This window comes from Ostrinia nubilalis, chromosome 24 (assembly GCF_963855985.1).
Source record: "Ostrinia nubilalis chromosome 24, ilOstNubi1.1, whole genome shotgun sequence".
In the NCBI taxonomy this organism is placed as follows: domain Eukaryota; kingdom Metazoa; phylum Arthropoda; class Insecta; order Lepidoptera; family Crambidae; genus Ostrinia; species Ostrinia nubilalis.
Genome location: NC_087111.1, coordinates 3,072,457 through 3,092,755, shown reverse-complemented (window position 1 = coordinate 3,092,755; position 20,299 = coordinate 3,072,457). Strand labels below are relative to the sequence as shown.

General features: G+C 48.1%; 1 protein-coding gene across 1 annotated transcript in view; it reads left to right on the top strand.

The window, feature by feature from the left end:
• The window catches only part of LOC135083723 (protein O-GlcNAcase), a 47,101-nt gene that overhangs the window by 13,063 nt on the left and 13,739 nt on the right, over positions 1 to 20,299 (top strand). The window contains exons 11-17 of the mRNA XM_063978447.1: positions 6,121 to 6,505; positions 7,351 to 7,469; positions 8,174 to 8,262; positions 8,405 to 8,582; positions 10,225 to 10,399; positions 11,273 to 11,326; positions 12,363 to 12,562. Of these exons, the coding sequence (XP_063834517.1) occupies positions 6,121 to 6,505; positions 7,351 to 7,469; positions 8,174 to 8,262; positions 8,405 to 8,582; positions 10,225 to 10,399; positions 11,273 to 11,326; positions 12,363 to 12,562 (1,200 nt within the window). The remainder of the gene's footprint in view (positions 1 to 6,120; positions 6,506 to 7,350; positions 7,470 to 8,173; positions 8,263 to 8,404; positions 8,583 to 10,224; positions 10,400 to 11,272; positions 11,327 to 12,362; positions 12,563 to 20,299) is intronic.

Genomic DNA, 20,299 nt, shown 5'->3' with positions numbered 1-20,299 from the left:
GCGAGCAACGACCGGCCTTTATTGGCTACTGGAGTGAGTATAGCTTAGCACAGCACAGGTCCTTAGAGCACATCACAGGTTCCTAGAGCACAGCACAGTTCCTTAGAGCACAGCACAGGTCTCTAGAGCACAGCACAGGTCCTTAGAGCACAGCACAGGTCCCTACAGCGTGACACAGGTCCTCAGAACAAACCACTGATCTCTATCACAAGTCCCTAGAGCACAGCACAGCTCATATGACCCCCTGCGTCAACACAAGTCAGCTTCAAGCGTTGGCAGATGTGTGTTCTGCGAGCAACGACCGGCCTCTACTGGCTACTGGCGTGAGTATAGCACAGGTCCTTAGAGCACAGCACAGGTCCTTAAAGCACAGCTGACATGACCCCAGCCATCCCCTGTGTGAACACAAGTCAGCTTCAAGCGTTGGCAGACGTGTGTTCTGCGAGCAACGACCGGCCTCTACTGGCTACTGGCGTGAGTATAACTTAGCACAGCACAGGTCCCTAGAGCACAGCACAGCTGATATTTATTTATTTATTCATGAATAGAACGGTAGTACCAATTACACTATTCAAACAAGACGCAACAAAGTTAACGTAAGATATGACCCCCGCCATCCCCTGTGTCAATACAAGTCAGCTTCAAGCGTTGGCAGATGTGTGTTCTGCGAGCAACGACCGGCCTCTATTGGCTACTGGAGTGAGTATAGCACAGGTCCTTAGAGCACAGCACAGGTCCCTAGAGCACAGCACAGGTCCTTAGAGCATAGCACAGGTCCTTAGACCACAGCACATGTCCTTAGACCACAGCACAGCTGACATGACCCCCGCCATCCCCTGTGTCAACACAAGTCAGCTTCAAGCGTTGGCAGACGTGTGTTCCGCGAGCAACGACCGGCCTCTACTGGCTACTGGCGTGAGTATAGCTTAGCACAGCACAGGTCCTTCGAGCATAGCACAGGTCCATAAAGCATAGCACAGGTCCTTAGACCACAGCACAGGTCTCTAGAGCACAGCACAGGTCCTTAGAGCACAGCACAGGTCCCTACAGCGTGACACAGGTCCTCAGAGCAAACCACTGATCTCTATCACAAGTCCCTAGAGCACAGCACAGCTCATATGACCCCCTGCGTCAACACAGTCAATTTAAAGCGTTGGCAGACGTATGTTCCGCGAGCAACGACCGGCCTCTACTGGCTACTGGAGTGAGTAGAGCACAGGTCCTTAGAGCATAGTATAGGTCCCTAGAGCACAGCACAGCTGACATGACCCCCGCCATCCCCTGTGTTAACACAAGTCAGCTTCAAGCGTTGGCAAACGTGTGTTCTGCGAGCAACGACCGGCCTCTATTGGCTACTGGAGTAAGTGTCTAGATTCCCTAGAGCACAGCAAATGTCCCTAGAGCACAGCATATGTTCCTAGAGCACGGCGTTAGTTCCTAAGGCACATCACAGCTAACGTGACCCCATCATCCCCTGTGTCCACCAGTCAAATACTCTCTGCTCTGCTCTCTGCAACTTCGAGCAACGGTCGTACTCTCCTGGCCACTGATGTGAGTGTCTAAAGCACAGTACAAGTCTTCAAAAGGTCCCTAGTGCACATAGTATGCCCATAGAGCACAGCACAGGTCCCTAGAGCATAGTATAGGTCCTTAGAGAAGAGCACAGCTGACATGACCCCCGCCATCCCCTGTGTCAACACAAGTCAGCTTCAAGCGTTGGCAGACGTGTGTTCTGCGAGCAACGACCGGCCTCTACTGGCTACTGGCGTGAGTATAGCTTAGCACAGCACAGGTCCTTAGAGCACAGCACAGGTCCCTAGAGCTTAGCACAGGTCCTTAGACCACAGCTCAGGTCTCTAGAGCACAGCACATGTCCTTAGAGCACAGCACAGGTCTCTAGAGCACAGCACAGGTCCCTACAGCGTGACACAGGTCCTCAGAGCAAACCACTGATCTCTATCACAAGTCCCTAGAGCACAGCACAGCTCATATGACCCCCTGCGTCAACACAGTCAATTAAAAGCGTTGGCAGACGTGTGTTCTGCGAGCAACGATCGGCCTCTATTGGCTACTGGAGTGAGTATAGCACAGGTCCTTAGAGCACAGCACAGGTCCCTAGACCACAGCACAGCTGACATGACTCCCGCCATCCCCTGTGTTAACACAAGTCAGCTTCAAGCGTTGGCAGACGTGTGTTCTGCGAGCAACGACCGGCCTCTACTGGCTACTGGCGTGAGTATAGTAAGCTATACTGTGCTAAGGCACAGCACAGGTCCCTAGAGCATAGTATAGGTCCCTAGAGCACAGCACAGCTGACATGACTCCCGCCATCCCCTGTGTCAACACAAGTCAGCTTCAAGCGTTGGCAGACGTGTGTTCTGCGAGCAACGACCGGCCTCTACTGGCTACTGGAGTGAGTATAGCACAGGTCCCTAGAGCACAGCACAGGTCCTTAGACCACAGCACATGTCCCTAGAGCACAGCACAGCTGACATGACCCCCGCCATCCCCTGTGTCAACACAAGTCAGCTTCAAGCGTTGGCAGACGTGTGTTCTGCGAGCAACGACCGGCCTTTATTGGCTACTGGAGTGAGTATAGCTTAGCACAGCACAGGTCCCTAGAGCATAGTATAGGTCCTTAGAGCATAGCACAGGTCCTTAGACCATAGCACAGGTCTCTAGAGTACAGCACATGTCATTAGAGCACAGCACAGGTCCCTAGAGCACAGCACAGGTCCTTAGAGCACAGCACAGGTCCCTACAGCGTGACACAGGTCCTCAGAGCAAACCACTGATCTCTATCACAAGTCCCTAGAGCACAGCACAGCTCATATGACCCCCTGCGTCAACACAGTCAATTAAAAGCGTTGGCAGACGTGTGCTCTGCAAGCAACGATCGACCTCTATTGGCTACTGAAGTGAGTATAGCACAGGTCCTTAGAGCACAGCACAGGTTCCTAGACCACAGCACAACTGATATGACCCCCGTCATCCCCTGTGTGAACACAAGTCGGCTTCAAGCGTTGGCAGATGTGTGCTCTGCGAGCAACGACCGGCCTTTATTGGCTACTGGAGTGAGTATAGCTTAGCACAGCACAGGTCCTTAGAGCACAGCACAGGTCCATAGAGCACAGCACAGGTCCTTAAAGCACAGCTGACATGACCCCCGCCATCCCCTGTGTCAACACAAGTCAGCTTCAAGCGTTGGCAGACGTGTGTTCTGCGAGCAACGACCGGCCTCTACTGGCTACTGGAGTGAGTATAGCACAGGTCCTTAGAGCACAGCACAGGTCCCTAGAGCACAGCACAGCTGACATGACCCCCGCCATCCCCTGTGTCAACACAAGTCAGCTTCAAGCGTTGGCAGATGTGTGTTCCGCGAGCAACGACCGGCCTCTACTGGCTACTGGAGTGAGTATAGCACAGGTCCTTAGAGCACAGCACAGGTCCCTAGAGCACAGCACAGCTGACATGACCCCCGCCATCCCCTGTGTCAACACAAGTCAGCTTCAAGCGTTGGCAGACGTGTGTTCTGCGAGCAACGACCGGCCTCTATTGGCTACTGGAGTGAGCATAGCACCAGTCCCTAGAGCATAGTATAGGTCCCTAGAGCACAGCACAGTTCCTTAGAGCACAGCACAGGTCCCTAGAGCACAGCACAGCTGATATGACCCCCGCCATCCCCTGTGTCAACACAAGTCAGCTTCAAGCGTTGGCAGACGTGTGTTCTGCGAGCAACGACCGGCCTCTATTGGCTACTGGAGTGAGTATAGCTTAGCACAGCACAGGTCCTTAGTGCATAGCACAGGTCCTTAGTGCATAACACAGGTCCTTAGAGCACAGCACAGGTCCCTAGAGCACAGCACAGCTAACATGACCCCATCATCCCCTGTGTCCACCAGTCCAATACTCTCTGCTCTGCTCTCTGCAACTGCGAGCGTTGCTCCTGCGACCTCTCCTGGCTACTGGTGTGAGTGTCTAAAGCACAGTACAAGTCTTCAAAAGGTCCCTAGAGCACATGGTATGACCATAGACCACAGCACAGGTCTCTAGAGCATAGTATTTAGTATAGGTCCTTAGAGAACAGTACAGCTGATATGACCCCCGCCATCCCCTGTGTCAATACCAGTCAACTACAAGCGTTGGCAGACGTGTGTTCTGCGAGCAACGATCGACCTCTATTGGCCACTGGAGTAAGTGTCTAGATTCCCTAGAGCACAGCAAATGTCCCTAGAGCACAGCAAATGTTCCTAGAGCACGGCATTAGTTCCTAAAGCACATCACAGTAACATGACCCCATCATCCCCTGTGTCCACCAGTCAAATACTCTCTGCTCTGCTCGCTGCAATTGCGAGCAACGGTCGACCTCTCCTGGCTACTGGTGTGTGTCTACACAAGTACAAGTCTCCAAAAGATCCCTAGTGCACATGGTATGCTCATAGACCACAGCATAGGCCCCTAGAGCATAGTATAGGTCCCTAGACCACAGCACAGCTGATATGACCCCCGCCATCCCCTGTGTCAACACAAGTCAGCTACAGGCACGGTAATACTATCATACAGTATTGTAACTTCATATAAACGGACGAAACGCGAGCTTTCCTTCGAAATTCAAATCTCGGTATGCGCTCGACATGCAAAAGTCGGGGGTGTCGCGAATTTGCCACAGTAATAAATGAACGATGTGTTGTTTTTTAAACAGTAAGTGCTTTTTTTTATAATAATAATTACAACTACCTATTTATACAGGGTGTTAGGTAAATGGGTTTATAAGCCGACACTAGCCTATGTTAACATGTGCATGTAAATGGTATGGTGAAGTCAGTGATATCATCATATTATTTTTTAAATTTTCATACAAAATAAAATTTATAAAATCAGATTTGTATGAAAATTAAAATTATTAAAATGATGATATCAATTTTCTGACTTCACCATACCGTTTATATGCACATGTTAACATGGGCTAGTGTCCGCTTATAAACCCATTTTACCTAACACCCTGTATAATAATCAAGCATTTTGTAAGCCTCAGTCGAGGCGCATACATTTTACGGTCGCAAATGTATAAGATTTGTTACTAAATCTTAACACAAATATGTATTTCTTAAATTAAATCTACTAATCATAAAACAATATGCATTTTTATCCTATTTCATTCACAAAGTATTTTGTTTGTCAAAATAAAATAAAAAATTACAATCACAAAATACATTCACAAAACTAGATAGAAATTCTAGTAGGCAGATGTAATGAAAATAGGGTCTGCAGGAGGGCAGCCCTATCGCATGTTGTCATACGGTGACGTAGCGCGCGGTTGTTGACATTTATTTCAGAAATAAGGCTGAGTTGGAATACTGTATAGATAGTATTACCGTGCTACAGGCGTTGGCAGACGTGTGTTCCGCGAGCACCGATCGACCTCTACTAGCCACTGGTGTGAGAATCTAGAGTACAACACAAGTCTCCAAAGCACAGAACATGTGTCTAGAACACAGCATCAGTCCCTAGGGCACAGCACAGGTCCCTAGAGTGTGACACAGGTCCCTAGAGCGTGACAAAGGTCCCCAGAGCAAACCACGGGTCTCTAGAACATATCACAGATCCTTACAGCACAGCCGACAATTTGAAAAGTATGAAAACTATCAAAAATCGCAGAAAATACATGTGAGTGTTTCAGATAGCCCTAGTGATGCTTCACCTCTGGGATTTAGCTCGACACTACTTTTTGGGACACCATGTACCTATATGAAAAATGTTTTTGATCAGTAATCGTCCATAGTATAAAGGGTTTTTCATGACAGACCATAATCCACAAAATAGATCCAAATCTATAGTAGATATTATAAATGCGAAAGTAACTCTGTCTGTCTGTCTATCACGCTTTCACGCCTAAACCACTGAAGCGATTTCGATGAAATTTGGCATAGAGATAGTTTGAGTCCCGGTAAAGGACATAGGATAGTTTTTATCCCGGTTTTTGAAACAGGGACGCGCGCGGTAAGGTTTTTCTGTGACAAACAAAATTCCACGCGGGCGAAGCCGCGGGCGGAAAGCTAGTAGTTTATAATTCTTTCTAAATTCCAAAGAAAAATAACAAATTGAAAATTCCTTTTACAGATATCACCAAACGAAACCTTCAACCCGGTCGCGAATCCAGTGATGAACTCCCTAGTATCGCCAACTAAAGTCATCCTTAACGAGTCTATTCCAAACCCCATCATACCCATAGCCAGTTCCAACATATCTTTACCCTCAGAAATACCTATATCCACCTTACCCGTGCCCATCTTGGGCATCAAGGCGCTTGAAGAAAACAACAAGTTGGATCAGTCTATGATAGAAAAGGCAGATGAGACGTTAAGTGGAGACAGTGTTCTGGAAACTGCCAGTTTTATAGAAGATATGAAGAAGGATAAAGATGATGACACGGATAATATTATAGTGGATGATATGGAGCCGTTGGTCGGGGAAACACAGAGGAATGGGGAGATGAGTCTAGGAGGTAGGTTGTTACTTCTTTATTAAATAAAATTGTCGTGACATACCTCCGAAACGACTGGACCAAGTGTGTATATTCAGTAGGTTTGAGATTAGGAAAAGTGCAAAAAATTGTTCGTGACACCTAAAGTAGATGAAGGTTCGCAACACGTCTTTGTTACAATGAGGGCTATCGTTTTTATACTTAGCAGTTGGCACCCCTGGCGATTGACAGGACCTTACTCTACAGTGGCGCCATCTTGATGAGTGCAAATGCGATAGTCCTCCTACCACTTTAGCGCTCACTAGTTGGCGCCACTGTCTTCGCTACTAGCAAGTGACAGGACCTTACTCTACAGTGGCGCTAACTGGTGAGCGCTACAACGATAGCCCTCATTGGAATAAGTTTGTGTTGTCAACTTTTTTGGCCACTTTGGGCGTCACCAATTATTTGACGCTGAAACCTACAAAAACCTAGTTTCGCCTTTTTGACGGATTGTACAAAATAAGTTTCCATAATATGCCATATGGCTGTGCGTTGACAGTAAAACTTCAGCCTTATTAGTAATTAGAGAAGTTTAAAAAAAAAGATTGTAGACAGAACTCTTTTTTCTAATCATTTAGTCCTTCATAAACCTTAAGAGTAGGCGCACACCGTTGATTTTTCGTCGGCCGATAGTTTAGTCGGGCTGTTGATCAGTCTGGGCGTGTATGGGAGTGCGCACACTACGCCGATTCGATTTGGCCGATTCTTCATACAATTTGAAATCGGTCACAACTATCGGCCAACTAAAAATCAACGGTGTGCGCCTACTCTTATTGCCATCTGCAAATTAACTGTTATTAACGTTTAAACATGGTCTTTCCCAGACACCCCACAAACGCTGAGTCCCAGCCGCGGGTCGCTGTTCGCGCCAGAACCAGAGGCAGGCATCATGGAGCCGGCAGCCACTGAAGGTGACGTCTGCATGAACGACGGAATGAGCGAGGTTAGTATTTACTATCTAGTGAATGAATGAACAACGGTTTAAGCTACGTTAGAATTTAGTGAGTGACTGAACGAGGTTATAATTTAGTGAAGTGTGAGGTTAGGCTGACGGCCGATGGGGCAGCAAGGTTCTGGAGTGGAGGCTGCGTACCGGAAAACGCAGCGTGGGACGTCCACCCACAAGGTGGACTGACGACATCATAATGGTAGCAGGAAACGGACGGACGCAGGCCGCTACCAACCGGGTATGGAAAGCATTAGGGGAGGCCAGTGGACGTCCTATAGCTGAGATGATGATGATGATGAGGTTAGGCGACAACGGTTTGAGTGAGCTTAATATTTAGCGAATGAATGAACAACGGTTTGTGTTAGTTTAGTTCTCTGTGAATGAATGAACGACGTAACTGACTAGGTTTAAATTTAGTTAATGTATGAACAATTGCGTTGGCGAGGATATTATTATCAGGTGAATGAATGAACGACCGCATGAGCGAGGTTAGTTTTTAATGAATGAATGAACGACTATATAGCGAAGATAGTATTTAGTTCATGAATGAACGATGGCATGAGCGAGTTTTGCATCTGGTGAATGAGAACAATAGCGTAAACTTTACATCGTTTATTAAATGTTTGAAAAAGTCTCAAAGCAGATTCATTCTATCAGGAATTTTCTATAATTTAAACGCGGTTTTGTTCAATTTGCAGAATGGTTCAATGCAAGTGGAGCCCAGTAACAGTCCGCTAAGTACGGATATGATGGTAGAAATGACCGAACCAGTGGAGCCTGTGGATGAGTGAGTAAATACATGGTGTTAACCCTTCAATTTTTCATGGTTTTTGGACCTTAACTCAAGGCAATAAAGTTTAAAATAGTCTGATATAATATGTCAAATTTGTTGACACACATAGTTCTTACTTGTCGTTTTTATTCTACAGAACCCTAGAAGAACCAACAGTTGACGAGAATGCGCTCATAGCGGACGACTTACTGCTGCTGTGCGATCTCTTCTACCTACCCTTTGAACACGGTTCCCGTGGGTTGCGGTTGTTACACGACTTCAACTGGTTGACGACGCATGCGGCGAGTATGCAACCAAGAGGGAATAAACCTGAGGTGAGGATCATCATCATTTTCAGCCATAGGACGTCCACTGCTGAACATAGGCCTCCCCCAATGATTTCCAAAATGGCCGGTTGGTGGCAGCCTGCATCCAGCGCCTTCCCGCTACCTTTATGAGGTCGTCGGTCCACCTTGTGGACGTCCTACGCTGCGCAGAGGTGAGGACAGTTTTTGGATTCTCTTTTCACAACGTATGTCGAGTTTTTTGGTAATTATCATACGACTTACTGCTGCTGTGCGATCTCTTCTACCTACCCTTTGAACACGGTTCCCGTGGGTTGCGGTTGCTGCACGACTTCAACTGGTTGACGACGCATGCGGCGAGTATGCAACCGAGGGGGAATAAACCTGAGGTGAGGATAGGTTTTGGATTCTCTATTTTTTTGGACATACTTACGTCTTGTTTATTGGTAATTAATTAGTAATTATTGTACACACTCCGCGAAAACTAGATACGATCTGTGATGAAAAGTGAGCTTCATCATCATCATTTCAGCCATAGGACGTCCACTGCTGAACATAGGCCTCCCCCAATGATATCCACAATGGCCGGTTGGTGGCGGCCTGCATCCAGCGCCTTTAAGCTACCTTTATGAGGTCGTCGGTCGACCTTGTGGACGTCCTACGCTGCGCGGAGGTGAGGACAGCTTTTGGATTCTTTTTTACAGCATTTGGTTGTTACAAGACTTCAACTGGTTGACTACCCACGCGGCGAGTATGCAACCAAGAGGGAATAAACCTGAGGTGAGGACAGTCTGGGACTATTTTACAGCTTTGTGGGGAAATCTATTAGTGTTACTAAACGTCACTAAACTTGGGCCGTTTTATAACTATATTCCTAGTGAGATAGTAATGAATCGCTTTCGTATAACTATGTTACGGTATATAATTATATCCCTAGGGATATAACTATATTACGGCTTTATCTATCTTACTGCGACGTTACTACAACATTGATTGAAAATAAATATATGCATTCTCAATTATTATGTGGCCACTGAATAAGCCTTTAGCTCAATTTTTGGATCATTATTTTTAAAAACAATGTTAACAGCATTGTTGTTTTCCGGCATCAGTAAGATAGCTAGTTCCTCTGTGGTTGAGGATTCCGAGTGAAGTTTCATTCCACTTTTGGTTTTATCATCATCAGGGGAGATGCAGGATTCCTTGTTGTGGATAAAAAAAACGTGACGTGTTAACCATGTATAATAACTGTGTACCAGGGATGTTATGGATATCCGTAACCGTAACCGAAACTTTCAGATATCCGAAATAAAAAAATATCCGAAACCGTAACCGTAACCGATTCAAAAGTTTCGGATAGTTTCGGATGTAGGCAGTTTAAATTGTTTTTTGTATAGCATTATATGTAAAGGCACAACAGCCTGATTTACCTTTATAATGCCATCTAGTATCAATTTTTATTTTTTTATTACTTTTTTTTTAGATTTATAGTGTGCGGCTATAAATGAACAGTGTTGGACAACTATTGCAAATTGCTTTCTAAAGCACAAACATCCGTAACCGTAACCGAAGCCGGTATAATATTATTCCTATATCCGTAACCGCATCCATAACCGAAACTACATATCCATAACATCCCTACTGTGTACCTAATAAATAAATATTGTTCCAGACTAGCGAATGGCGCCGCCGCCGAAGCCGTTTCGCGTGGTGGGTGCAGCGGACTAGGCGATTGTCGCGGCGTTTAGCGTTCTCGGCTAATAGAGAGTTGTACGCGGAACTGCACCCTTATGTATGGGACCTGTGCGGAGTCCTAGCGCTTTTGGACGGCTTCGTTGGGTGGCTGGGTAAGTGTTACTTTGTTAAGGATATCCTAGGGGACGCCTTTGTTCAGCTGTGGCCGTCCTTTCGCTGTAAATACTGTTATAGTCCAAAGATTTTGAAACTTCAAGTGGCAAAAATCTAAAACTAACAACCCAGCATTGATAGTAGCGCCCTCCTGCTAATGTCACAATTATATGGTTGCCCAACGTGGCAATAATCGGAACTAATGATCCAGCATTGATAGTGGCGCCCTCCTGACAATGTCAGAAGGGACGGTTCAGTATAAGTCATCTATACATTGAAGAAAAAGATTCGCTTCGCTTTTTATGAGCTGTGTTCCTCCAAAGCGGAGACAAGCGGCATAGCGGAGAGGTTATTGTCACTATAGCGGAGCGGAGATGTGCGGACCCGAGAATCATAGCGTGTAAAGAGGTGAGAGTGTTTACTTTTTGTATTCGCGTGGTGGGTGCAGCGGACTAGGCGATTGTCGCGGCGTCTAGCGTTCTCGGCCAATAGAGAGTTGTACGCAGAACTGCATCCTTATGTCTGGGACCTGTGCGGAGTCCTAGCACTTTTGGACGGCTTCGTCGGGTGGCTGGGTAAGTGTTACTTTGTTAAGGATATCCTAGGGGACACCTCTGTCTAGCTGTGGACGTCCTTTCGCTGAAAATATTGTTAAATTGAGGCAAAGGTTTGCTCCCCCTTATGAGGATCATTCTCCTCTAAAGTGTAGATGAAATGACATCTGTGGAGACAGTAACATTTGTGGTAGAAAGCGAACAAAAAAAAGAGCGAAACGATTTCGAATTTTAAGATGTCACTGATGTCATTTAATGTTTTCTTCATTTTCAAAATAAATAAGTTTTTATTTTAACCTAGTGTTCATTTTGTTTCAGAACTAGGCAAATTCCCTGCAAATGTAGCGACGAACATACAAGGCACCTATACATGTAAGTCATCGCTTATAAACTATTTAATTTGGGTGAAAGTAATAATGGTACCGCTTTAACTGTTCAACTAGTTAGTGCTTACATGTGTAACACTTTAAAGGTGTCTAACCGATAATTTTGGGAAGTCGGATGTCTTCGGTTAATTTCGAGTAGTGTAGCTGAGATAAAAGGCCTGGTTTCCACCTAGACAGAGCGGAGTGGAGCAGTGCGGAGAAGTGTCGAGCAGTCATATTTTTCTACAAAATTTGATAGCGTTGCGAAGCGGAGAAATGAAGTAAAACACTTGTCTGTTCCGTTCCGCCTTGGTAGAAACCGGGCCTAACGTTCAAAGCCTTTGTCGATGTCGCCTTAAGGCGCTACCTCGTAAAAGTTTTCGGCCGACTAAATGCCTCGCACACAGAGGGATAGAAATATGATTTCTCAGTGCGAGGAAAGGGACAGCAATAGCGCGCGCGGCGCGGAATAAATATAATGTAATAATAAAATAAAATGCTATGTAAGTAGGTATATTAATTAAACGTCATATTTATTACACCGCCTTAATCTCTCTACTCGACCTGTGGTTGACTGGCAGATAATGCCACCTGGCATTAAGTCCGCCACTGTACATATGTATGTGCAAAAGTGTAAATAAATAAATAAATAAATAAATAAATAAAATAACGTAAGCGACAAAAATCGGAAATCATGTATTTATTGAAAAACCAAACACTATTTAAAGAAAATAACTCGACCAGTACTTAGAATATGTTATTACCTTACCAATATACAAAATTTGGTATTGAAATATTAGCCTATCTGCTTATAAAACAAAAAACCGAGTAATAGAAGGGTCATTTTTGGATTTTTTTTCTATCGAGAAAATTGTTTCCATTCATGTTTCGGCTTCGACCAGACACTAGATTTATTAGTCAACTATGACATATTTCAAAATAAGAACATAAGTAATAAGAAAAGTACGATTAAAACTAATTCTGCGCTTCTTTAAAACGCTCAATATTCGCAAGGCATCACCTTAACGTGTATGCGTTTTCAGGGTTCTCCAAAGGCTGGCGGGAGGCCTTCGAGAGCGGCGCACAGGAGCCGTGGGTGTTCCGCGGCGGGCTCGCGGCCGACCTGCGCCGCCTGCTGTGCGTGGACTGCGCCGCCGACGCGCTGCGGCCCGCGCCCCGCCCCGCGCCCCGCACGCGCGCGCCCCACGCGCCCCGCGTCTACCGCCCCGCCGACGAGCAAGCGGTTAGTGATACAAGCTAGTGCAGACGTCGACCAACAGATGGCGCTGCGGTGAGTGTAGTTAGCAATCAACAGATGGCGCTGCGCTGGAGTTACTATGGCGCGGACCGCCGCGCGTACGATCCTGCATCGCGGTGACGAAGTTTTTTATCCCGCCAAGTATATATAGGAAAACTGGGACCTTGATTCCCGAGCATGACACCCGCCCGGAAGCACTGACATTTAAAAGCTTCCTTGTTGTGGTTGGATATCAAAATCCCACATGCTTATAAAAATGATCCATATTCACAAACGATGCTTGCTTAAGTGAAGCAGCAAATCGAACGCACAGAGTTGAATAGAGCTCTGTGATTGGTTCGTTTGTGACCCTGTGCGTCCATGCGCGCTGTGAGACCTCATAGTAATGCTTGTGAATACGCCGGCGTAAATCTACCATCAACAAGCGGTAACTACGCCTCGCTAAACAAGCTACTTCAAGACGGCGCACAGTAGCCGTGGGTGGCCGCCCTGCCGAAGAGCAAGCGGTAAGTAAGTGATGCGCCTCGCTACAAATCAGTGTAGACGTCGCCCAACCGATGTTGCTCGCCTAGGGTTCCCCAAAGGCTGGTGGGAAGCTTTCGAGAGCGGCGCACAGGAGCCGTGGGTGTTCCGCGGCGGGCTCGCGGCCGACCTGCGCCGCCTGCTGTGCGTGGACTGCGCCGCCGACGCGCTGCGGCCCGCGCCCCGCCCCGCGCCCCGCACGCGCGCGCCCCACGCGCCCCGCGTCTACCGCCCCGCCGACGAGCAAGCGGTGAGTACAAGCTAGTGTGGTTAGCGCTCAACAGATGGCGCTGGCACAGGAGTTCTATGGCAGACACCGCCGCGTCTACCGCCCTGCCGACGAGCAAGCGGTGAGTACAAGCTAGTGTAGTTAGTGCTCAACAGATGGCGCTGCGCAGGAGTTACTATGGCGCGGACCGCCGCGCGTACGAGACTGCATCGCGGTGACGAAGTTTTTTACCCCGCCAAGTATATATAGGAAAACGGAGATGGTATCAATGGGACCCTGGTTCCCGAGAAGGAAGCACTGACATCTTAGCTGCCTTGTTGTGGTTGAATATCAAAATCCCACATACTTATAAAAATCCCCCGTATTTACAAACGATGCTTGCTTAAGTTACGCAACAAATCGAACGCACAGCGTTGAATAGAGCTCTGTGATTGGTTCGTGTGTGACCCTGTGCGTCCATGCGCACTGTGAGACCTCATAGTAATGTTTGTGATCAACAAGCGGTAACTACGCCTCGCTAAACAAGCTCGTGCCTTCAAGACGGCGCACAGTAGCCGTGGGTGCCGCCCCACCGACGAGTAAGCGGTAAGTGATGCGCCTCGCTACAAACCAGTGTAGTTGTCGCCCAAAAATGGCGCTCGCACAGGGTTCCCCAAAGGCTGGCGCGAAGCCTTCGAGAGCGGCGCACAGGAGCCGTGGGTGTTCCGCGGCGGGCTCGCGGCCGACCTGCGCCGCCTGCTGTGCGTGGACTGCGCCGCCGACGCGCTGCGGCCCGCGCCCCGCCCCGCGCCCCGCACGCGCGCGCCCCACGCGCCCCGCCCATACCGCCCCGCCGACGAGCAAGCGGTCAGTGATACAAGCTAGTGTAATTAGTGCCCAACAGATGGCGCTGGCACGGGAGTTCTATGGCAGACACCGCCGCGCGTACGATCCTGCACCGCGGTGACGAAGTTTTTTATCCCGCCAAGTATATATAGGTATCGATTGGACCATTGTTCGAGAGCATGACACCCGCTCTGAAGGAAGCACTGATACCTTAGCTTCCTTGTAGTGGTTAAATATCAAAATCCCACATGCTTATAAAAATGATCCCCCGTATTCACAAACGATGCTTGCTTAAGTGAAGCAGCAAATCGAACGCGCAGCGTTGAATAGAGCTCTGTGATTGGTTCGTGTGTGACCCTGTGCGTCCATGCGCACTGTGAGACCTCATAGTAATGTTGTTGTTTGTGTAACTACGCCTCGCTAAACAAGTTAGCTAGTGCCTTCAAGACTACGCACAGTAGCCGACGAGCAAGCGGTAAGTGATGTGCTTCGCTACAAGTCAGTGTAGACGTCGCCCAACCGATGATGCTCGCTCAGGGTTCTCCAAAGGCTGGCGGTGGAGGCCTTCAAGACGGCGCACAGTAGCCGTGGGTGCCGCCTCGCCGACGAAGAAGCGGGATAAGTGCTACGCCTAGTTACAAGCTAGGGTGTAATCGTCGTTCAACAGATGGCGGTTGTATAGGGTTCCCTATAGGCTGGCGCGAAGCGTTCGAGAGCGGCGCACAGGAGCCGTGGGTGCCGACCCGGTGACAAGCAAGCGGTAAGTGCTGCGCCTCGCTACAAACCAGTGTAGTAGACGTCGCCCAAGAAATGGCGCTCGTACAGGGTTCTCCAAAGGCTGGCGCGAAACCTTCGAGAGCGGCGCACAGGAGCCGTGGGTGTTCCGCGGCGGGCTCGCGGCCGACCTGCGCCGCCTGCTGTGCGTGGACTGCGCCGCCGACGCGCTGCGGCCCGCGCCCCGCCCCGCGCCCCGCACGCGCGCGCCCCACGCGCCCCGCGTCTACCGCCCCGCCGACGAGCAAGCGGTGAGTGATACAAGCTAGTGCAGGCGTCGACCAACAGATGGCGCTGCGGTGAGTGTAGTTAGCAATCAACAGATGGCGCTGACGCGGGAGTTCTATGGCGCGCACCGCCGCGCCTACGATCCTGCACCGCGGTGACGAAGTTTTTTATCCCGCCAAGTATATATAGGAAAACCGGGACCTTGATTCGAGAGCATGACCTGCTCAGCATTAATATCTTACGCCCGTATTCACAAACGATGCTTGCTTAAGTGAAGCAGCAAATCGAACGCACAACGTTGAATAGAGCTCTGTGATTGGTTCGTGTGTGACCCTGTGCGTCCATGCGCACTGTGAGACTTCATAGTAGTGTCTGTGAATACGGGCGTGTGATTGGTTCGTGTGTGACCCTGTGCGTCCATGCGTACTGTGAGACCTCATAGTAATGTTTGTGAATACGGACGTAATCTACCATCAACAAGCGGTAACTACGCCTCGCTAAACAAGCTAGTGCCTTCAAGACGGCGCACAGTAGCCATGCCGCCGACGAGTAAGCGGTATGTGCTACGCCTCGCTATACAAGCTAGGTGTAGTCGTCGCCCAACAGATGGCGCTCACACAGGGTTCCCCAAAGGCTGGCGGGAGGCCTTCGAGAGCGGCGCACAGGAGCCGTGGGTGTTCCGCGGCGGGCTCGCGGCCGACCTGCGCCGCCTGCTGTGCGTGGACTGCGCCGCCGACGCGCTGCGGCCCGCGCCCCGCCCCGCGCCCCGCACGCGCGCGCCCCACGCGCCCCGCCCATACCGCCCCGCCGACGAGCAAGCGGTGAGTGATACAAGCTAGTGCAGTTAGCGCTCAACAGATGGCGCTGACGCGGGAGTTCTATGGCGCGGACCGCCGCGCCTACGATCCTGCATCGCGGTGACGAAGTTTTTTACCCCGCCAAGTATATATAGGAAAACCGGGACCTTGATTTGAGAGCATGACCTGCTCAGCACTGATATCTTAGCTTCCTTCCACAAACGATGCTTGCTTAAGTGAAGCAGCAAATCGGACGCACAGCGTTGAATAGAGCTCTGTGATTGGTTCGTGTGTGACCCTGTGCGCCCATGCGCACTGTGAGACCTCATAGTAATGTTGTTGTTTGTGTAACTACGCCTCGCTAAACAAGTTAGCTAGTGCCTTCAAGACTGCGCACAGTAGCCGACGAGCAAGCGGTAAGTGATGCGCCTCGCTACAAGTCAGTGCAGACGTCGCCCAACCGATGGTGCTCGCTCAGGGTTCTCCAAAGGCTGACGGGGGAGGCCTTCAAGACGGCGCATAGTAGCCGTGGGTGCCGCCCCACCGACGAGCAAGCGGTAAGTGCTACGCCTCGCTATACAAGCTAGGTGTGTAGTCGTCGCCCAACAAATGGCGGTCGCACAGGGTTCCCCAAAGGCTGGCGCGAAGCCTTCGAGAGCGGCGCACAGGAGCCGTGGGTGTTCCGCGGCGGGCTCGCGGCCGACCTGCGCCGCCTGCTGTGCGTGGACTGCGCCGCCGACGCGCTGCGGCCCGCGCCCCGCCCCGCGCCCCGCACGCGCGCGCCCCACGCGCCCCGCGTCTACCGCCCCGCCGACGAGCAAGCGGTGAGTGATACAAGCTAGTGCAGTTAGCGCTCAACAGATGGCGCTGACGCGGGAGTTCTATGGCGCGGACCGCCGCGCGTACGATCCTGCATCGCGGTGACGAAGTTTTTTACCCCGCCAAGTATATATAGGTTTCGGTTGGACCTTGATTCGAGAGCATAACACCCGCTCGGAAGGAAGCACTGATAGTTAACACCTTAGCTTCCTTGTTGTGGTTGAATATCAAAATCCCACATACTTATAGAAATGATCCTGTAGCGTCTAGCTGTCAATGAACTTAGGTATGATGACCTACTTTATTTTATTGCAACATTGTACTTGTGCGTAATAAATCAGTATGAAATTAATATTTGTTGTGACTGCCCGTTTCCCTACTCATACTCAACACACTACATACACACGATTAACTTTACATTGGTGACCCCGAGAACATTAAAATTTAATAATAGACAGTTGTGTTAAAAATACATTAACTTTAGTTTGTGAAGTGACCGTGTGACTAAGAAAAAACCAGCAATGCCGGAAGTGCCCACGCAGCAAGGCAGTTTCCAATACCAGCCTATGCAGACTCAAAATCAACCACCAGGCACAAGTTATGCCGGACAAGGCCAGCAGCATGCCAGTTCAAACCCATCAACATCATCGCTCATGGAAGTCTCATCAATAAGCGTAACCGCCAGAATTCCAGAATTTTGGACGGAGATGCCTCGACTGTGGTTCGCACAATTCGAATCAATAATGTTGCCACAAAAACAAGGGGATGACTGCAAGTTTCATCTGGTAGTATCGAAATTAGGCCGAGAAACTGTACAACAAGTCGGTGACCTACTATTGAATCCACCAAGTGAACAGAAGTATGGCGCAATCAAACAACGTCTGTTATCCATATATGAGGAATCAGCAGAATGCCAGTTCCAAAAATTAATTGGAGAAATGGAACTCGGCGACCAAAAGCCGTCGCAATTATTGAGAAAGATGACCGAGTTAGCAAGAAATGCCAAAGTAGCCGACTCCACTCTTCATAACCTATGGTTACAACGATTGCCAGCATCTGTAAGAGCAGTGTTAACAGTCAGCCAAGACCAAAAACTCGATAACTTGGCTGCCATAGCTGATAAAATAATGGAGAACATCAAATTCGCCGAGGTGTCAGAGGTAGCCAGCAGTAGTAACTTCCCTATGAACGAACTGTTGACACAAATCAATAAATTAACACTCGAAGTCGCCGAGTTGAGAAGCCACCAGTTCCAGTCGCAAGGACGCGGACGCGGGCGCGGTCGTGGATATTATCAGTCAAGGAACCGAAGTCGCTCTAGGCCAAGGGCAGGAAACGGAAACCAGCTGTGTTATTATCACCGCCGATTCAGGAATCGATCGACAAAATGCGAGCAGCCGTGTTCATGGAGATCTAATTCAACGTCGGAAAACTCCCAATAGTGTTGACAGAGGCGGAAGTCAATGCTATTTATCCATCGAGCCGCCTGTGTGTTATTGACCGCAAAAGTCGATATCACTTTTTAATAGACACCGGGGCAAACATAAGTGTTATTCCTAAAACTAAGAACGCACCAAAGTCGAACGAGTACAAACTGTATGCAGCGAACGGTAGCGAAATTAGAACCTACGGTGAAAGAACGCTCGAAGTGGATCTCGGGTTACGCCGACCTTATAGATGGACGTTTGTAATTGCTGACGTCAAACAGCCAATACTGGGTGCAGATTTTTTGGCAAAATACAATTTATTAGTAGATATGAGACGGAAAAAAATAATTGATGGCCAAACGGGATTAATTACCCCAGCGAGTATTACTAACACAAATATACCTACAATCAAGACCATAAACGCGAAGATGGTATACGCTGATTTATTAGAGAAATATCCTGATATCACGAAACCCTTCTGTGCCAAAGAAACACCCAAACACCGCGTAGTCCATCAAATTATCACAGAAGGACACCCTGTATACTCTAAGTGCCGTCCGTTATCAGCTGAAAAATACAAACTGGTTAAGGAGGAAATTGAAAACATGCTCGCTATGGGAATTTGCAGACCATCGAAGAGCGAGTGGGCAAGCCCAATACATGTCACAGCCAAAAAAGACGGCGGAATAAGATTATGTGGTGATTATCGAAAGTTAAATTCAATCACCAAACCCGACCGTTATCCAATTCCGAGATTGTTAGACTTTACATATCTTCTACCAAAAAAGACTGTATTCTCAAAAATTGACCTCAAAAGGGCCTACAATCAAATTCCAGTTGAAGACATAGAGAAAACGGCGATTATCACACCATTTGGTTTGTTCGAGTATCCACGCATGCCCTTTGGACTCCGTAACGCCGGCCAAACGTTCATGAGATTTATGAACGAGATCATGCGTGGTTTAGACTATGTGTTTTGTTTTGTTGATGACATCTTAGTAGCCTCAGAAAACGAGATTTTACACCGAGAGCATGTCGAAGAGGTACTGAAGAGATTAAACCACCATGGAATCACATTAAACATCGATAAATGTATATTTGGTCAAACTGAAGTCGAATTCCTAGGATACCAAATTACTACACAAGGAATAATACCATTACCAGAGAAAACGAAAGCCATCGATGAATACCCGTTACCAAAAACGGTACGAGAGTTAAAACGTTTTATGGGAATGCTAAATTTCTATAGAACGAGTATACCTCATGCAGCCTCACATCAAGCGCCACTAAATAAGTACATGTGTGGTAGTAACAAAAAGGACAATAGTACCATTGAATGGAACGAGCAAACCAAGGAAGCCTTCAGACAGTGCAAGGACAGCTTGAAAAAAGCTATTGCACTGAGCCCACCATCTTACGACGCTCCGCTATCGCTCATGACAGATGCATCGCAATCATGCGTTGGAGCCGTGTTACAACAATACACAAATAATGAGTGGAAACCAATAGCATTTTTTTCAAAAACGTTATCAGAGACGCAGCAGAGATATAGTACCTATGACAGAGAGCTGTTGGCAATATACATGGCTATACGTCATTTTCAAGATTATTGTGAAGGTCATGAACTGATAATATATACTGACCATAAGCCACTGACCTATTTCAATAAATCAAGTTCGAAAGAAAAAATATCACCGAGACGATTACGTCAATTAGATTACATAGCTCAGTTTACATCGGAAATAAGACACGTCTCAGGTGCGAATAACATAGTGGCCGATGCACTATCCAGAGTCTCTCAAATAGATTGCCCTAGTAATATTGATTGGGACGAAATAGCAACATATCAGCATGAGGACCCGGAAATGAAGAAAATATTGCAACAACACAATTTGAAATGGAAAAAAATAAGCCTACCTAGCAACAAAGAGTTATACTGTGAAGTGTCAACAAACGAAATTCGACCTTATATACCGAACATATTTAGAAAACAAATATTCGGTATATTACACGATGTCACACATCCAGGGATCAGAACTTCAAGAAAATTACTTGTAAAACACTACTTTTGGCCCGGGATGAACCAGGACACCCGGAAATG